We start from the raw sequence: 18,060 nt of genomic DNA on the forward strand, positions 1-18,060 counted from the left end.
AGGGGCCTTTCCCCCTTGATCACTAATTGAGAAAATGCCTTACAGTTGGATCTCATGGAGGCATTTCCTCAACTGAAGCTCCTTTCTCTGTGATAACTCAGCTGTGTCAAGTTGACACAAAAATAGCCAGTACAGTTTGCAAATTCAGAACCCAACAAAAATGTGACAAGGTTAACTCAGGCACTTTTAGCCATTGAAAATGGCGCCTCCCCTGAAGTTTGGTTATCTATGCTCAAGAATTAGTCGGCATCTGAGTTCTCTGCTCTTGCACCCCACGTATTTATGGATCCATTGCACTGAGATGAGAGAGACTCAACGATCATTGATCAGCCCTTGCACATCGCTGATGTTTCCTCATTGTACACGGTAGTGTGATCATGATTTCCCCACTAATTCATTCCCTTAAAACTTGGCTGGCCTCTTTTGTAGTGTTCGCCCTAGGTCATTTAGCAGTTGCTGTCACACAACGTCGCGGTATCCAAAGACGAACAACTTTCCTTGTGCACAGACCAACCTAAGACATGGGGCCTGGTGGCGATAGGGTAACCCTATGACGGGTAAGGCTGTGTCACTAGAGGAAAGACCTAAAACAGGAGCTGCGGCAGATGGACATAACTGCACAGGCCTAGTCCAGCATCATTTTATTAAAATTAAAAGGGGGAGATGTGGGAAGCTACATACGCCATTACAAGATGGCGCTAGCTACCGCTGGCCACCACCCATAAGTTTGGGTAAACAACCAATGTGTGCATGTGCAATAGAGTTTTTTGCTGAGTCACTGCCTGGCTCGAGGCATGCAAATGAGGTACTGAAAGCATAACCAATCGGATGTAGACACGCCTCTCCTAGGCCTATATAAGTAGCACCAGTTCTGGGGCTTGGGGTCTTTTTGCCTCTGCAATCAAGCTCTCCCAATAAACGTGTGCAGAAGGATCCTGTTGTGGCGTCTTTCTTGCTGGTGAGTCGGGCATTCACAATGGGCTCACTCTCAGTCAGGTGTCTAGCATAGACTTATCCCTTTTGGGGCCTTCCATGCTTTCCCCACAGGCCTTATTAGTGGTTTGCAATCAGACTATTATGGTAAATGCCACCTCTCAATACCATGGAGTACCTAATGGTACTTATTTAGCATGCTCTACTGGACTTACTACTTATGTAGTTACTCAGACCTTTTTAGATGACAGAGATTATTGTGTTGTAGTTCAGCTTCTCCCAAAACTGAGAGTGCACCATGCAGAGGACCTCCTCTGATTCTGGGAGAGTGACACAGACCTACCCCATGATAAGAGAGAGCCTATTTCTGCAGTGACCTTAGCAGTGATCCTAGGCTTAGGAGCCACAGGCACAGGAACTGGCATTGCCTCTTTGCTCACTTCCCAACATCAATATACTCAGCTTCACCTTGCTGTGGACAGAGATATACATAGCTACAAAGGGGCTTGAAATTTTTAAAAGACTCCTTGGTCTCTCTGTCTGAAGTGGTATTGCAGACCAGTCAAGGCCTTGATTTAGTGTTCCTTAAAGAAGGAGGATTATGTGCAGTCCTCAAAGAAGAATGTTGTTTTTATTCTGATAAGACTGGCTTAGTTCAAGGTAGCATAGACAAAGTTAGAACTAGTTTAGAAGAGAGAAAACATAACAGAGAGAAACAAGAATATTGGTATAAAAATGGTTTTCTACTTCTCCTTGGCTCACTACCTTACTTCCCAGCCTTTTGGGACCTTTCGTGGGTATTTTGCTGCTTTTGTATTTTGGCCCTTGGGCCTTTAAAAGATTAACCAGTTTTTTTTAAGTCACAGATTGAAGCTGCTTTAAGCAATCCAGTTGCAGTTCACTATCATCAACTGGATATCCAAGACTCAGACAAAGAAGATCTTCCTCCCACCGAGGCAAAAAGAGCAACTTGTCTCCAGTTTTCCACCCTTGCTGCAAATGCAGGGTCTCTTGGTTCCTCAGGCTTTGGAGACAATAGGGATGCAGAAGGGTGACCTCCAGCTCCTAATATAGCTTGAGAGCCACAAATTGTGGTGTTACAATTGGCATAATTCTTGTAGAGGCCTTGCTGAATCTGAGGTTGACAATTCTCCTTTAGGAGCTGCATAGGACTCAGAATTGTGCATGCTGGTTCGTGATAATATGAATCCAGTATGGGCACCGGTGTGGGTATGAGACTAAGCACTGCAGGGGAAGGTCCAATTGGACCATTTCTGGGTTCCCTGAGTGACACACCCGGTTTGCATGGAGGTTGGTATCTAGTTCCAGTTACAACCAAAGAATCTTTCTAAGGCTCTGCCTTCCCTCCCCAAAAGATATCAAGAGCCATGAGTATGGGTCGTGACAGCACCCATGGGAGGAATCAAGTCAATGCTCCCCCAGCCATGGTTAATGCCCACTCATCCAAGGATGAGAAGATCATTTGATCAGCTTAGTTAAGTGTGGCCTTATTAAATCTAATTGAAGAGGGGGAGATGTTGGAGACTCTACCGTGAGAAAGCGAGCCCTTCTCTGTCTCCCACCCTGACAAGTCAAATGGTCTCGAGCTAGGAGCCAGTCATCACTCCCTTCTCCTTGTTCCCTTTCTGGCACCTGAGGCTGTAAAAGCTGAATTATAGTCCCCTCTTTCTTATCTCTTCCTGACTCCTATGACATCCAAGGGCATGAGTTACAGTGCTGAGCCCAGCCTGACACCCAAGGCAGTTAAAGAGGATCTATGTTCCAGAGATAAGATGCAGAGTGCCCACCGCCTGGAGCCTGACTTTGGCCCTCATGTCAGCAGATGCCCACTTCTTTGCTCTTTGTTAATTCCCCCTCAACCCCTCCCTATTCCCCTCGATGTATGCTTTAAAACCTGGCATTTCTGCCTAATAAAAGAAGACCTTGATAGGAAATATCTACTTGGTCTTCATCTTTGGCTCTTCTTTTTCTCCCATCCCATTTTCTTCCAGGTTTGCGGTTCCCCTCGCACCCACGAATAACTGAGTCCCGCGGGACAGGATAGAGAATGAGGTTCAGATGTTGCCAAGTAGTATTGGTTCCTTTTGCTTATGTTTTTGCTCTTGCCTCTCACCATCTGGTTTTCTCTGGAGTTAACTGGCCTTGCTATCTCTGACTGGAACCTGTCTCTCCTCTGAGCCTGTGATGCTGTGATCATGTGATCCTGTATGTGTCAGAAACCCTAGGGGGTTTAGCTGTTACTGGGGTGTGGGCTGAGTGGGTTGGTATCCAGAGCAGCTCTGTTCCAGATACAGGTGCAAGCCAGAATGAGAGTGGGTCTCTGGCTAGGCTGGGCATCTGCATCCTATGGTCCAGGGGGTCCCAGTTAAGTCAGGTATTGTGGTTGGATTGTGATCTCACCTGTGATTTTGCATGTGTCATATGTGGGGAGTGGAGCTTTAACTGTGGTTTTGGCTGAGTGAGATTTTGGGGGATCCAGAGCAGAGACTCTGCTCCCAGCACATGTACAAACCAGAAGGAGTTCTGTGATTAATATTTTGTACCCATTTCTGCCTTCTGCTGCCTTATATTATTTAATTAATAATGTTAATAAGCAGCTGCATATCTTGAGAATTTAAGGTGACAATGACTGTTTTTTTACATAGAAGTTTGGATTTAAGATTCTTTTAAGTTTTTTTTTAAGATTACTTTGTTAATTAATAGTTAAGTCATTTATCCTTTTTGTATCAGCATATTTTAGCCTGCCATAAGAGAAACTAGCTGAAAAAAAAATTTTGCTCCTATACACTTCATTACTATATAACAAGTGTAAGACTCTGGTGAGCCTTATCTTACTGGAGACTCCCTGAGTGAACAATGCAGAGCCGGGAATTGATGCAAAAAAGCAAGAGGAATTTTTTGTTCCAACATGTTGGAGTTGCCCTGCACATGGAACAAGAGAACGACCATGTGCAGCCCATCCGGCAAGCATTTATACAGTTCTCAAGGCAGCAGCCATTAGGCACAAATGTGATTGGAAGAATAGTGTGACTTTTAAACTGATTGGTCTATAGGGAATGATGTAGGTCGTCAATGATCCTGACGCTCTGAGCCTCCCCTACCAATGGCCAGTGGTTGGTCCCTCCTCCCTGTGGTCTGAGGAATGCAATTATCCCCTCCCTTCTGGAGGGGTGGGGTGCCTATGTTCATTATGACCTTTCGCCTTTAGGAGGGGAGTGGTCTGGTGGAATTTTCTAAAGTTCCTGAGTTGACCTCTTCACAAGTTTCTTAGACATGAAAATATGTGTTCTTATGGGAATAATTTTGCTTTTTACGTGTAGTATGTAAAATATTTACCCATGTAAGATTATTGGGGAACTCACTGTAATCAATCATTTAAAGAAAAATAGAATGGAGCCGCTTTGTAATTGTGATATTGCTGAAAAATTTTGCTGGGATATATAAGCTGTAGGAGAAGAAACAAAGTTTGGAGAGACTTGTTTCATCTGTGTGTGTGTGTGTGTGTGTGTCTGTCTGTCTGTCTGTCTGTCTGTCTGTCTTTCTGTCTGTTGGTCTGTGTATTATTTCCCCCAAAAGAAGAGAGAACCTGCTTGACATTTAAAGAAGATGTCTGTGCCTCTGTGTTCTGCCAATGCCATGCCTCTTCCTTCAGACCCTGATGTGTCAAAGCTGGACTTTCACATTGTCTCAATGACCACCTTCTTTATCATGGATTCTTATCCTCTGAATCCATAAGCCTAAATAAACTCTTCCTTCTACATTTACTTGGTTTTAGTGTTTTATCAAAGCAACAGACGACACTAAGACCTACCTACTCAAGTTACCAACCTCTCCCAACTCCAATTGTTGGAATCTCTCAAACTAAGAGAACTGCTTAGGTGATGATACCCCCACCTAAAGAAGCCAGGAATTATGGCAGGACTTGATATAGCGGTTAAGTGGACTTGTGTTGGCTTTTAATGGCTGAATTTATCTTGAGACTAAATCACATCTCAAAGTTCCTTGAGGCCCTTCAGGAAACATTGGCTCAGTAGTATGTCCAATCTCTGTGCCTGTGGCATGATTACAGAAGCCCAGGGCAGAGGTAGATGTGTGGATCACTCCCTGGGTCTGGGAGTGGAAAGAATTGTCTGTCAATCAAACAAAGACAGTACAAGATGCACCTAAGTGACAAACAGAACAAACATGGCTTCAGAAAGTCAGTCTCTGGGATCTAGTTCCTATGGAAGGGCACATGGGCCAGATGTCCTAATTACTTCTTTTCTTAGTCCTGGTCATTGTCATAATTCTTCGCAGATCTTGCTTTTTAACTCATCCAGTATAATAGTCTCTCACATATTATAGGACATTAAGATCCAAATGTGGTCCCAAGAATATCAATGATTACCATAAACATCAATGCCTACCTCACACCTCTCACAGTTCTAGGGATCTTACAGTGTAATCTTTAATTGTCCCCCCACCCTTCAAATGAAAACTCAAACCTTTTACACCTTCAGACCCTGTAACAGAACAACAATGCCAACCAGTCCCTCTTCTCCCTCTTTCAATACTTATTTAAATATGAACATTGATTCTTGTCATTTTCTTGATTTCAAGCCAAGTTTTCATGGCTCTACTGTGATAAAGAAAAATTATACCTAAAATACTTGGTTTTTTTTTTCATTATGATGTCTTGAGTGAGTTTATTCCTTCTCTTCAAGTAAACATAATTAATTTCTCTCAATTTTCTCTGTAGAGCTGTCTTTATATACATAAATCCTTTTATATTTTTAATCATAGAGTTTATTATTTTTCAATTTTAATAATTGCTTTTGTTGCTTATAATAGTTTATGTTAATGATTATGATGTTTAAAGAATTAAAGTACATCTTCTGATTTCCTGCTGAACTTAAAAAATTTGTTAAACTATATGGTATTATTCGACTAGGGTTTTCTTTATAAGTTACTTGATCTTTTGCAATGCAACTTTCAATACCCTTTGTTTTTTGTTTATTTGTTTGTTTTGTGACAGGGTTTCATTGTTTAGCCCTGACTGTTCTAGAACTTACTCTGTAGAACAAGCTGGCTTATAACTCACAGAGATCTGCTCACTTCTGCCTCCTGAGTGCTGGGATTAAAGGCATGTGTCACTACTGCCTGGCACACATTGTTTTTCTTATTTCATTCAGCTATTTAGTTCTATTATTTTTAAATTCATTTCAAAGTTCATTTGTATTGTCTTTAATTTCATTAATTATTCTTATAATTATACTTTTGAATGTTCTAGCTGGAATTTCATGTAACTCAGACTTAGTGAGTTTTTTTTTTTTTTTCTACACTGGTCATGCTGCCTCGTTTTGTCTTGTTCATTGTGTTTGTGTACTGGGACTTGACCATCTGAGAGGTATTTGTTTTGTTTTTTTTTCCAAAAAAAATATTTTAAAACTTTAGTTTATTTATATGGGTACACTGGAGCTGTTCTCAGACTCACAAGAAGAGGGCATCAGATCCCATTACAGATGCTTGTAAGCCACCATGTGGTTGCTGGGAGTTGAACTCCAGATCTCTGGAAGAGTAGTCAGTGGTCTTAACCACTGAACCATTTCTCCTGCCCCACAATAGCCTTTCTTTATTATGTTTTCCTAATATATAACTATAATACATCATTGGTAATTTTCTTTCCAGTCTTGTGCAGTTAGAGTTCTGTAGTGTTTTCCTACACTGGAAGGTGTACAAGAACTAGCTTTGGGAAATTTTCCTTCTATACCTGACTTGAAGGTATTTCCTATGACTTTGTTGATGGTCTGTTCTTTTTCCATGATCACAATATAGGGATTTGGTCTTTTCTTGGTATCCCCAAATTCTCTCATATTCCATTCATATACACTTTTAAGTTTCTCATTGCCTGTTATTGAGTGATCTGCTTTCTATACTTGGTCTTCTATCCTCAAAGCTCTATTCTCAACATTGTCAGTTCAATTAAGCTGACCTTACACTGAGGTTTGGTTTTGCTCTATTGGCCTTTCCTTTCTAGCATTGTTCCAGTTTGAGTTTTCTTGAAAAATTCTGACCTATTATCATGTCATGTATTGACTTTACTGAATAATATTCTTTGTCTTTGTATTCCTAAAGTGTATTGACTATATTTACAGTCATTTATTTGAATCCTTCGTTGACAATTTCTCCAATATCATTCTCACTCAGGCTTCATTTAAATGGGATTTGCATTTTTGGAAGAGACATGTTACCTTGAATTTTCATGTATTAAAAATTAATTATTTAATAATTAAGACATAATGATATAATTTCTGGTGTAATTTTTACCATTTGAGTTTGTCTGTTGGTTGCATATTTTTAAATCACTGTTTATTACTCACTCTAAGTATTTAAAATTCAGGATCATTTAAACAACTGTTACTCTTTTTATTTTATGTGCTTTAATGTTTTCCCACATGCATGTATTTACAAAACATGCATTGTTCCCTGCAGCTGCCAGACTTAGGCATTGGATTCTCTGCAACAGGAGTTACTGAAAGATGTGAGACACCATCTCAATGCTGGAAATAGATCACACATGTTCTGGAAAAGCAGCTACTAAGTTTAAATACTGTTCTAGCACTCCAAGAACAATGTTAGGGTTTTGACTTACTCTGTTTGTTATCTGATCATACAGCTTCAATTCAGGCCTTCTTTTTCATGGATGGCTACAGACCAGTGTCTTCAACCGTCATAACAATTAATTTCCAAAATGTTTCCTCTGACATTGTATATTGTTCTTGGGTCCCTGCAATGGAAAATCAAACTAACGAAAATCAGTAATGCATGTTACATACATCTTTGACTCTGTGTCATGAGTGATGTTTATATATTGTCTGTGTCTGCCGGTTGTACTTCTTACAGGAGCTGTGGTTGTATGACATTTTGAGTGGAATGCAGAGCAATACAGATTGAGATGCAGTATGGATTTAAATTTTTAACATTGCTCTTATAACTCAGAAATTGACAGATATGAAAATAAGCATAGTGCTGATACCTATAGTCTGATCTTTAGGTAGTAATGAGGACATGGGACCCAGAGCTGCATAGTTACTCCTTAAAAGTCAGGATATGACCCTATTTTTGACAGTGAATTTTATCTGTTAACTAACTAATAAATTTTTCTTCAATGTTTTCTCTTGAATAATTATGAAAAACTGGTTTGTTCCACCTTATGTTTCATAGATTATGATGTTTGTGTCAGCAGTGAAGAGCTTGCATATTCATAATTTCTCATTCCAGAGATGATAACAATGATTTTTCCCTGAAAATGTCAATAAATAAATTATTTTTAAAATCCCTGCTCTTGTTACCAGGACACTCCCTCAAAACCATGTGTTTAAGTCTTATTATACTGCATCTTGATTCTTGTTGATTTTGTCAATGAACCTCTTTTCCACAGATTTAGTGTTTAGTGTTGAAGCAAGGAATAGCTTTGTGTTGATAGATACACAGGTTTGCTCCATTATCCAGGATTGCACTGAACTGTGGTTTATTGGGCATCAAGTTTGCCTGTGACTTTTCATTGCATACAGTCTTATGATAGACAGGTTCTGTCTATTATATACTCATTGGAGATTATTATTCTGAACCAAAAATGAAAGTCCTAACAAGCTAGAGTTTGTTTGACTTTTTAACCTTACTTATTATAGTGCTTTTTATTGTTGTTTCACATTCTTTCTTAGTGGAGTCAATTTATTTTGTGGGTCATCCTTTTATTACTATATCACAATACATAATACATTCACTTCCCTAAACTCATTGTGGCTAGGAAATATAGCCCTGTACATGATTGCTTCAGTATATTAGGTAAAAAGACAGGATACATTGCAATGCCTTTAAATTATTATACCTTTTTTTTAGAAAGGAGAAGAATTTCTCACATACCCTAATGCTTTCAGAGCAGAGTAAGTAGTGGAAGATACAGGAATGGATTACAATGATACTTCTACTAGAAGGTTAACCCAAAATAAAAGAAAATGTAGGAGTGGAGAAGTTCAAATCTCAGAATGTAAACAGGGTACTTGATGTTTGCGCTGAAGTACACACTTTGGAAGAGAAGAGTCCAGAAGGTCTATTATCTTTTCCAATGAGATAAAGAAATTGATTGTATTAGCTGCAGACATCATATTGTTCTGTAGATGCAAATGTATCATAGGTTAAAATTCTGAGACACTTATAGTCACTATGAAGTCTCTACGGGATGTCTTTTGTTTGGAAAAGTGTGGTTCACTCATTTTGCTGGTGTATGCATGACATGGGCATTTGGGGGCCTTCTCCCAGTTTACCTTCTATGGCTACCTCTGGTACAGCATGTTTTCATCAGCCAAAGGTGTTGTCATATGAGAAAATTTCTTGCTTCAAACTTGGTGTAAACAGCCCAATCATAAAATTGATCCCTAAGCTCTAGTTGTCTACTGTCTTGCCTGAAATCATGGTGCCTGTGGCTAGAGAAGATACAAAATATGTTTTGTATCTTCTCTAGCCACAGAAGTTTTTAAACAGAAGTCAGGGCCTCAGATGCAAAGCCAAAGGCAAGAAAGAATTTTGTAATTCTCAATGATGGTACAGAAAGTGTCAGTAAGCACTTGAGATAAATAGTGTGACAACTTCACCCATTAATAAAGTTAGAAGCACACATCTTCACAAATACTTGAGCTAGACATCACTAAATTTGTAGGTACTGGTTTTATGGGCAGGTATGTTTGTTAATAAGATATTCTGGACTTTTGTCTTTGGGCTCCTTTATATTCTTTCTTTTGTGTGTTCCTTTACTGACAATGAATGTTATGTAACAATCTCAGAAGATTCTTACCATAAAGGAGATGTGACTATTGGTACATTTTTTCCTCTTCATATTTTCTACACAGGCAACAAAGTTCCTCATAAATATTTACCATACGCTTTCCAGGACATTCACATACAGTAAGTACAATTATTAATTTTACTAACTCACAATTTTGGGGATTTAAAATGCTGAGTGGAAACGTCCTTTTATTTTCCATAATCTATTTTTTCCATTCTCAAGTTTCTTCAAGTATATTTTCATATGTACTTATTTTCTTCTTTCAGAGGAAAAGTGATAATACTGATGATATTCATGTGTCTTTCCTCGTATGCTACTGAAACATGATCTTCTCTGTCTTGCTTGTAATGCACGATGATTTGATAATTGTCAGCATTGTGATTTCATAGGATAAGTAGTTTAGTCTAAATATGACCTGATGGTTCACAGTTTTCTTCAAGTTCAGTGTACTCTTGACAAAGGATAATGTCAGTGAGTGAATTTACTATGTTGCATGCAGGTGATTTCAGAACAGGACTCTCAGCATTAACTTTTCTGCTCTACACTTTGTCTATTTCATTTTGTGTATGTGTTATTCAGTGGTTCTTTGGTATTTTTTATTCTCAGATACAGATATTAAATGTTCACATATGCTTCCAGTGATTTTCCTCATTTAGATGGATGTGCTCACCAAGATACATTTTCTGTGAGGGTGGTCACTTAAGGCAGTTTTCTTGTTGCTGTTGTTGTTGTCGTTTTTGCTTTTTGTTTTTTGGTTTTTTGCGGGTTGTTTTTAGCTTTTTTGAGATATAAAAGATTAAGTAATAGTACTAGAAAAGTCTGACTTCTTTAAAAAAATTATTTTGAGGTTTTTGGGGTTCCAGTTGGTTGGTGACTAACAATAAAGGCATGGAGATATTGCCATAGTTTAATGCTATTGAGATGTTTACTGGAGAAATCCTTCCCATAGCCTATCAAGCTCAACCTGACTTCCCAGCCACTATGTCTCTCTGTGTGGCTCTAATTGCTGTACCTCCCTACCCTGCTTCTGTCTTTCATGTCTGTCCATAAGGCCAATCCTTCTGCTCCATTATTCTGCCCTGGATGACACCACTCCACCAGCTCTTTATTCTTCCAAAAACCCACTCTTTACTCATCTAGTCTAAGCCGATCAGCAACAGGACAATTGCTGGTCCACTTCTCTCTGTTACCTTTTAGCCTTGAGGGCTATGTGATCTTCACCATGGCAGTTTGCTTAATAATCATAATCTGAGAGAACTGTGTTTGGAACATGCAAGGAAGGACAAGCATATACTTATAGGAAGCAGGTGATGGGTCACAGAAATGATAAAGCCAAATATCTTGACAGGACTTTACTCTGATAGCATATAATTGAAAATTTGAAAATACAGGGACATTCCCACATAGCCATTTGTTAAAGTATTTGTATTATAGTTCATTTTAACAACCTATAGTAAAGTGTCTCTGCTTATAGTGGAAGTAAGGTGTGTTTATCCCATACAAATATTGCAAATCCTACAGAACGGTGTAAAAAGAATCTGGAACAGAGCAATAGAGATTGTAAATACATACGAACAAATTGGTAGGATGACAGCAGGTTAGAGATTTATAAAAAGAAAATATACATATGAATGTGAATTGTGCTCAGTGTGACATTACTGTGTATTTGTTTAAAATTTAGTGGGATGCTAGGTAAAATCAAGGAAGTGGTAGAAGAAATATCTTGTAAAAAATCATGATACTTTAGGTAATCTGGACACATTTTGTTTCAAACTAAAATACCAAAGGTGGCCAGAGACCCAAACTTTATGTCTCAATGCAATTATTCATATGTTGATACAATATGTAAAGGTAGATCTAATTTCTTAAGGATCTTATTTTATCTCAGATAAAAATCACAAATTTGTCACATGCTTAGCAGACTGTGGACTTTAGAAGCTGGGTGGAGCCACTTCTGCTTTATCTTAACTAATGCCTCTTGTTACTCTCCTTTTCCTCTGCCTCTACTCTCAGCAGCTCAGGCACCAATGGAAATCTGTATTTGTTTTTCTTTATGGTATGCAACAAGTCTATATGTGAAAAAAGTTATGTGAGCCTTGAGAGTATGGCTTGTCCATGATAAATGAAATGATTATATATTATTAAAAACTTCAGGGTTTTTGTTACAAATAATACCAAAAGTAGTTCATGACAGGAAAACTATTTTTACTAAAAAAGATTAATAATTTCATCTTATACGATGCAGTTTCCAAATGCATTTTTGTATACCCTTAAACCATGTGTATGTGCCTTCTTCTGTGCTATTAAAAATGGATTCACCCCTAAATGTATCTTGATCCAGAACACACTTCTCCACTTTGGCTTGGGGACTTATAATTGATTTCTCAATTTCCACAAATTGCAGTACTGTCACTCTTTTTTGGGGGGGAGGGGGGTACACAGTCAGAATGACCCTTGAGTGCCTTCTAAATCCTTTTATGGATGTCAATTATGTATCTGGCCTGCATTCCTTTACTTTGAGAACACAAATTTGGTGTCTTCTGTTCTATACCCATTGATCTTACTTTGTCTCCAGATAGTTCTTTTATTTGGCACTCTGTTGTGATTGCTAACTCCTCTTGTCTCAAGACAATTAATAAAGGCAATGTAATATACAGAGGTATTTCTAGCATAGCCAGAAAAGCAAAAGCCCATTAAGAGCACAGCAACCTCTCTGATGTAAAGAATTTTGTCAGAGCCTGACTGTGGTGAGTGCTGGAGACAGTTAGTGTCAGCACTGTAGGGATTATTCTACAGTTTGTTCCAAACTCTCACAGAAATAAATGGAAATTCTGATCCTTGTAAAATGGATTAAGAGGTGATTTTAATGCATAATGTTTCAACTATATCTTCTATAATTGAATGAGTAAATAATTTATGAAGTATATTCTGATTTTCAATCTAAATTACCTAATGCAGTAGACATTTAGCAATAATACATGAAATGTCTTAGATTTCTGACCTTTCTGACTGGTTGGTCTGAATGTTCTGTTTTTATTACTATCCTAATGATAATATTATAAATAGCCACCTAAGATTATTTTTCAGCATTTAATACCCTAAACTTTCCTTTAATCTATTATTAACAATTTATAAATATTTTTCTATCATCTAATATGTGTGTAGATTGTTTGTATTCATATATTTTTATGTACTGGCTATTTATGTTTAATGTCAACTTGACACTAACTAGAGTCACTGCAGATGAGGATGAATCCATTGAGTAAGTAAGATCAGGCTTAAGGCAATACTGTATGGTGTTTTCTTAATCATTTGTTAGTAGGGTAGAGCCCAGCCCATTGTGGGTGGTTCCACCTCTGGGCAGGTGGTCCTGGGTTCCATAAGAAATCAGGCTCAGCAAGTTGCAGTGAGCAATCCAATCAACAGTGTTCCTCCATGGCCTCTGGATCACAGATCCATGACCTCCAATTCATGTTAGTTCCTGTCCTGACTTCTTCCAATAATGAACAGTGATGAAGAAATGTAATCCAAGTGTGCCGGATGGTTTTATATCAACCATATATAAGTTAAAGTCATCTGAGAAGAAGAAACAGCAATTGAGAAAATTTCTCCATAATAGTGGGTTGTAAGCAAATCTGTAGGACAATTTTTCTATTAGTGATTGATGAGTGCTGGCTCACCACATTGTGGGTCTAGCCATTCATGGACTGGTAGTATTGAATTCTGTAAAGAAGCAGAGTGAGAAAGCTATTATTAGTGAGCCAGTAAATAGAAGCCTTCTGTGTCATCTGTATCACCTCCTGCCTCCACATTTTAGTTCTGTTTGAGTTCTTGCTTTAAATTCTTTCAGTGATGGTTTACCATGCGAAAGCACAAGCATAATAAAAATATGTCTTTCCATCTTGCTTTTTGTCATGGTGTTTCATCAATCATTAGTAATTATAATAATGACACCAAATAAACCCTATTCTCCAGTTTGATTTTGGTCATGGTTTTTCATCCAACAAAAAAGAACCCTAACTAAAACACTTTGGTAAATGTGTGTGTGTGTGTGTGTGTGTGTGTGTGTGTGTGTGTGTGTGTGTGTGTTTGGCAAGGGTAGGGGATTCATGTGCTTTTCACTGTTTTACTTTTTTCATTAATTCATGTATTTATTCAGTTTATATCATAATCACAGCCCTCCTCTCCTCCCAGATCCTACAGGATCCCACTATCACTTCTCTGAGAAAGTAGAGGCCCCCTAACCTCAGTATCACCATAGCATGTCAAGTCACTGCAGGACTATGCAGTCCTGTTTTAGTTGTTGGGGAACCCATGCTTTTGTGAGATGGTCTCTATAGCTCTACATAACCTTAGCAGTTCTGGAATTAACTATATAGAACAGACTGACCTAGAACTCACAGAGATCACTATCCTCTGTCTCCTTGATTGTGTGGATTAAGGAAAACATATTCCTAGTTAAATTATTCTCTCTCTCTCTCTCTCTCTCTCTCTCTCTCTCTCTCTCTCTCTCTCTCTCTCTCTCTCTCTCTCTCTCTCTCCTTTATTATTTTCCTCAATACAGTGTCTCTTTCTGTAGATATGACTTCCCAAAACAATCTATGTATAACAAGCTGGTTTTAAACACAGCAATCTGTCTGCCTTTGTCTCCTGATTGTGGGGATTAATGACGTGGACCATGAAATCTGGCTTCACTATTTATTTTTAAAATAATGGTTTATTTGTTTGTTTTCAATTTGCCTGTTTGCTTTTTAAAGAGGGAAAGTATGAGGAGGGGAATGAATTTGGACAAATAAGAAGACGGGGAGAGGAAAAAAAGAAAAAAGTCCTTTCATCATAAATAAAAAGAGAAATTATACACATGCTCAAAAGCATGGAAGTACTTTAAATATAATAATCAAGATGAATATTTAACCAATGTGATAGAGATTTTAAATCTACTTTATGAAAATAATGAGAAACAATTAAATGAAATTATCTTTAATTTTAAAGAAAAATTAATTATCATAGATGAATTGTACATATGAAATCTAGGAAATAAAGTTGTCATATCCTTATAATTAGTTTGTGTTTGGAGGCTTAGAGCCCCTCTTCTGCTTTATTATGAAATAGGTAGTAGTGATTAAACTATAAAATGTGTTTGAAGGTCTTTGCTTACATGCATAAAATAATAAAATGAAACATATCATTATATTTATATATGTGTGCATATAAGGCCTAGTATCTATTAGCAAAGCTCTATTATTTTTATTGTATCTCACAATTTTGACAAATGTTCATTGATTAGACATAATATTTATTTTTAGCATTTAAAAGTACTTATAACTTCTTTAATGATTTCATACAAAATATTTTGATACTATCCACCCACACCACATCCTGTCATGTCCTTTCTCACCACCCTTACCCATGTATGCAACTAACATAATGTAGCTTTGCTTTCTGAGTCAAATAAAGTTTGTGTTATATAAGTACTATTGTAAGTGGAGCCTTCCCTTTAGTGTACTTGACCACCTAGTGGTCATAATAGTGAAGAAACTCTGTCTGTCTGTCTGTCTGTCTGTCTCTCTCTCTCTCTCTCTCTCTCTCTCTCTAACTATAAAATCTCAATAGCATCTCAGTTAGGTTGAGATTTCATGTACATCTCCTTTCCCATAAAGCTATTTTGTCTTGTTTGCATGCACGTGGTCTTTTATATGCTGTGGGTTCAAACATGCAGCTAGCCTGTTTGTATAGAAAATGTTGTTTCATTGAGGTTATCAACATCATCTGTTCCTTGCAATCTTCCTGCTTCTATTCAGCCATGAAGCCCCAATCTTTTGGTAGGGGTATGATATGTGAATCTCAGTAATAGCTAAGTATTTCATAATCTATTATTATCCATACCAGGATCAGTCAGTCAACGGTTTCTTTTTTTTTTTTTTTTTTTTTTTTTTTTTTTTTTTTTTTGCTATCTACTGCAAAAAGAAGCTTCTCTGATGAGGGATGAGAAATGTACTAATCCACTAGTACAGCGATCAGTCATAAGGAGTTGACCTCATACTATGTCAATTTAGCAGAATAACAGTATTAAGTTCTTCAGCCGGGTCTATGACCTACCTAATTTCATACTGACTATTTTTAATAGTGCCAAGCATGTGTCCAATAACATTGTGGGGACCTCATATCAAAGCAAACAAAGAAGAGTTCAACTATAACAGGCATGTCCATTATTGTACCACAGGGTATATCATATATGACAGGTCTTTACTGTATCCCTCATGGTTCACAGATGAGTGAGAGTGAATATTACTTCTATTTTCTGTAGTAACAGGCAAAGCACCTCCCAGAAATGTCAAACATAGCCAGGACAGAAAAGCATCCAGGTGAGGACCAGATTGATTTCTCCATGTTTCATAATACAAGTATGTAGTGTAGTAATGGAGTCTTCCAATCAAGGTCTTCAGAATCCAGGTTTATACTTTGCTGATATATATTTTAGATAATAAATATGAAAGATGTAAGGTGTTTGACTTTCTGAATGTGACTTAGAATGTTTAGTTTGTCTAATTTTACAGACATTCACTGAAACACGATCTTCTAATCTGGTTAATTTGGGTGCCTAGTGTTTATGACTTGAGAGATATAAAATAACAGATTTTTAAGTAAAATTTTCAATTCTAAGCTCACATTCTACTTTATTTGTTATAATTCTGCCACACAGTATTTAAATTTTGTGGGTTGGCATAATTTTATCCTGTTAAATACACTTATTTTCTTACTCATTTGTTTTATATTATGATATATAAAAAATATTTTATTTTCTTTCATTTTGTGTGACATTTCTAGAAAACTACATTTGGTTTAAAAGAAACACACCTAAAGGCATTAAATCCCAGCAGATTCCCTGATAAGGGGTATAATGAAAGGAAGAAAAAAATACAGTGGTCTTTCACCCAGCAGGTATGTCAGATATGTGGTAGACCATCAGTTATTCTAAATGAGAACAGTTTTGGGAAAAGAATTGGAAGAACAAAAAAATCAGAGGCACAAGCATTTGATGAGCAAAAAACTAAGTAAAGAAACAAACAAAATATCCCTGAAACAACCTGAACAAAAGATCAGAATTTTGCAGAGAAAACCTACATATAAAAATGACCAGTTTCCTTGTTTTTCAAGTGTGATTAACATAGAATAAATTAATATCCTTCCCAATATACCTCTCAAAACTATAAAAATATATATTGCTTTTTTAGGAAACCCTGAAAAATGTCTTAATATGAAGTATTTCTATATCCAAGTGAAGAAAAATTTAATAAGTATAACCTTAAGGAACCTGTGTTGTGAACAGCATGCTTTGACATTAAAAGAAGATGCTATTTCTTTGGGTATATTTGGGGAGAGTTGGCATCATTAAGTGTGCAAGGTTTTTTCCTTACCATTGTTGCTTAATAGGATAAAATTATCTGTATTCAAGTGTGGGGATCTGAATTCAGGTCTTCCAAAGAAAATGAGTGAATTCCTGGATTCCACTGATAATATGAAACAGGAAGAAAAGTCTCCTTACAAGTTTTCTGAACAGAGTACCAGCTTATGTGCTGAAAACAACTAGGAAAAAGTGGGGTGTTGGTATGCTACTTTGTCTTCCTCATAGCAGTGAGGAAGGAGAATAAGAAAGAAGCTAAGTCAATCTACAGATTCAATGCTATCTCCATCAAAATTCCAACTCAATTCTTCGCTGAGTTAGAAAGGGCAATTTGCAAATTCATCTGGAATAACAAAAAATCTAGGATAGCAAAAACTACTCTCAACAATAAAAGAACCTCTGGTGGAATCACTATGCCTGACCTGAAGCTGTACTACAGAGCTATTGTGATAAAAACTGCATGGTACTAGTACAGCAAAAGACAGGTACATCAATGGAATAGAATTGAAGATCCAGAAATGAAGCCACACACCTATGGTCACTTGATCTTTAACAAGGGAGCTAAAACCATCCAGCGGAAAAAAAGACAGCATTTCAACAAACGGTGCTGGCACAACGGCGATTGTCATGTAGAAGAATGTAAATTGATCCATTCTTATCACCTTGTACAAAGCTCAAGGCTAAATGGATCAAAGAACTCCACATAAAACCAGAGACAGGAAACTTATAGAAGAGAAAGTGGGGAAAACCCTTGAAGATATGGGCACAGGGGAAATTTTCCTGAACAAAACAGCAATGGCTTGTGCTACAAGATCAAGAATCGACAAATGGGACCTCATAAAATTGCAAAGCTTCGGTAGGGCAAAAGATACTGTCA

At 37.4% G+C, this 18,060-nt stretch overlaps 1 protein-coding gene across 1 annotated transcript in view; it reads left to right on the top strand.

Annotated features, from left to right (window-relative positions):
- Positions 1-9,673: 9,673 nt before the first annotated feature.
- LOC110288157 (vomeronasal type-2 receptor 116-like) overlaps positions 9,674-18,060 on the top strand; it is a gene marked incomplete at its 3' end in the record, with an annotated part of 14,047 nt that continues 5,660 nt past the window's right edge. Inside the window, exon 1 of the mRNA XM_021154586.1 lies at positions 9,674-9,897. Coding sequence (XP_021010245.1) covers positions 9,674-9,897 — 224 coding nt within the window. The remainder of the gene's footprint in view (positions 9,898-18,060) is intronic.

This window comes from Mus caroli, unplaced genomic scaffold (genome assembly GCF_900094665.2).
Source record: "Mus caroli unplaced genomic scaffold, CAROLI_EIJ_v1.1 scaffold_15714_1, whole genome shotgun sequence".
NCBI lineage: Eukaryota > Metazoa > Chordata > Mammalia > Rodentia > Muridae > Mus > Mus caroli.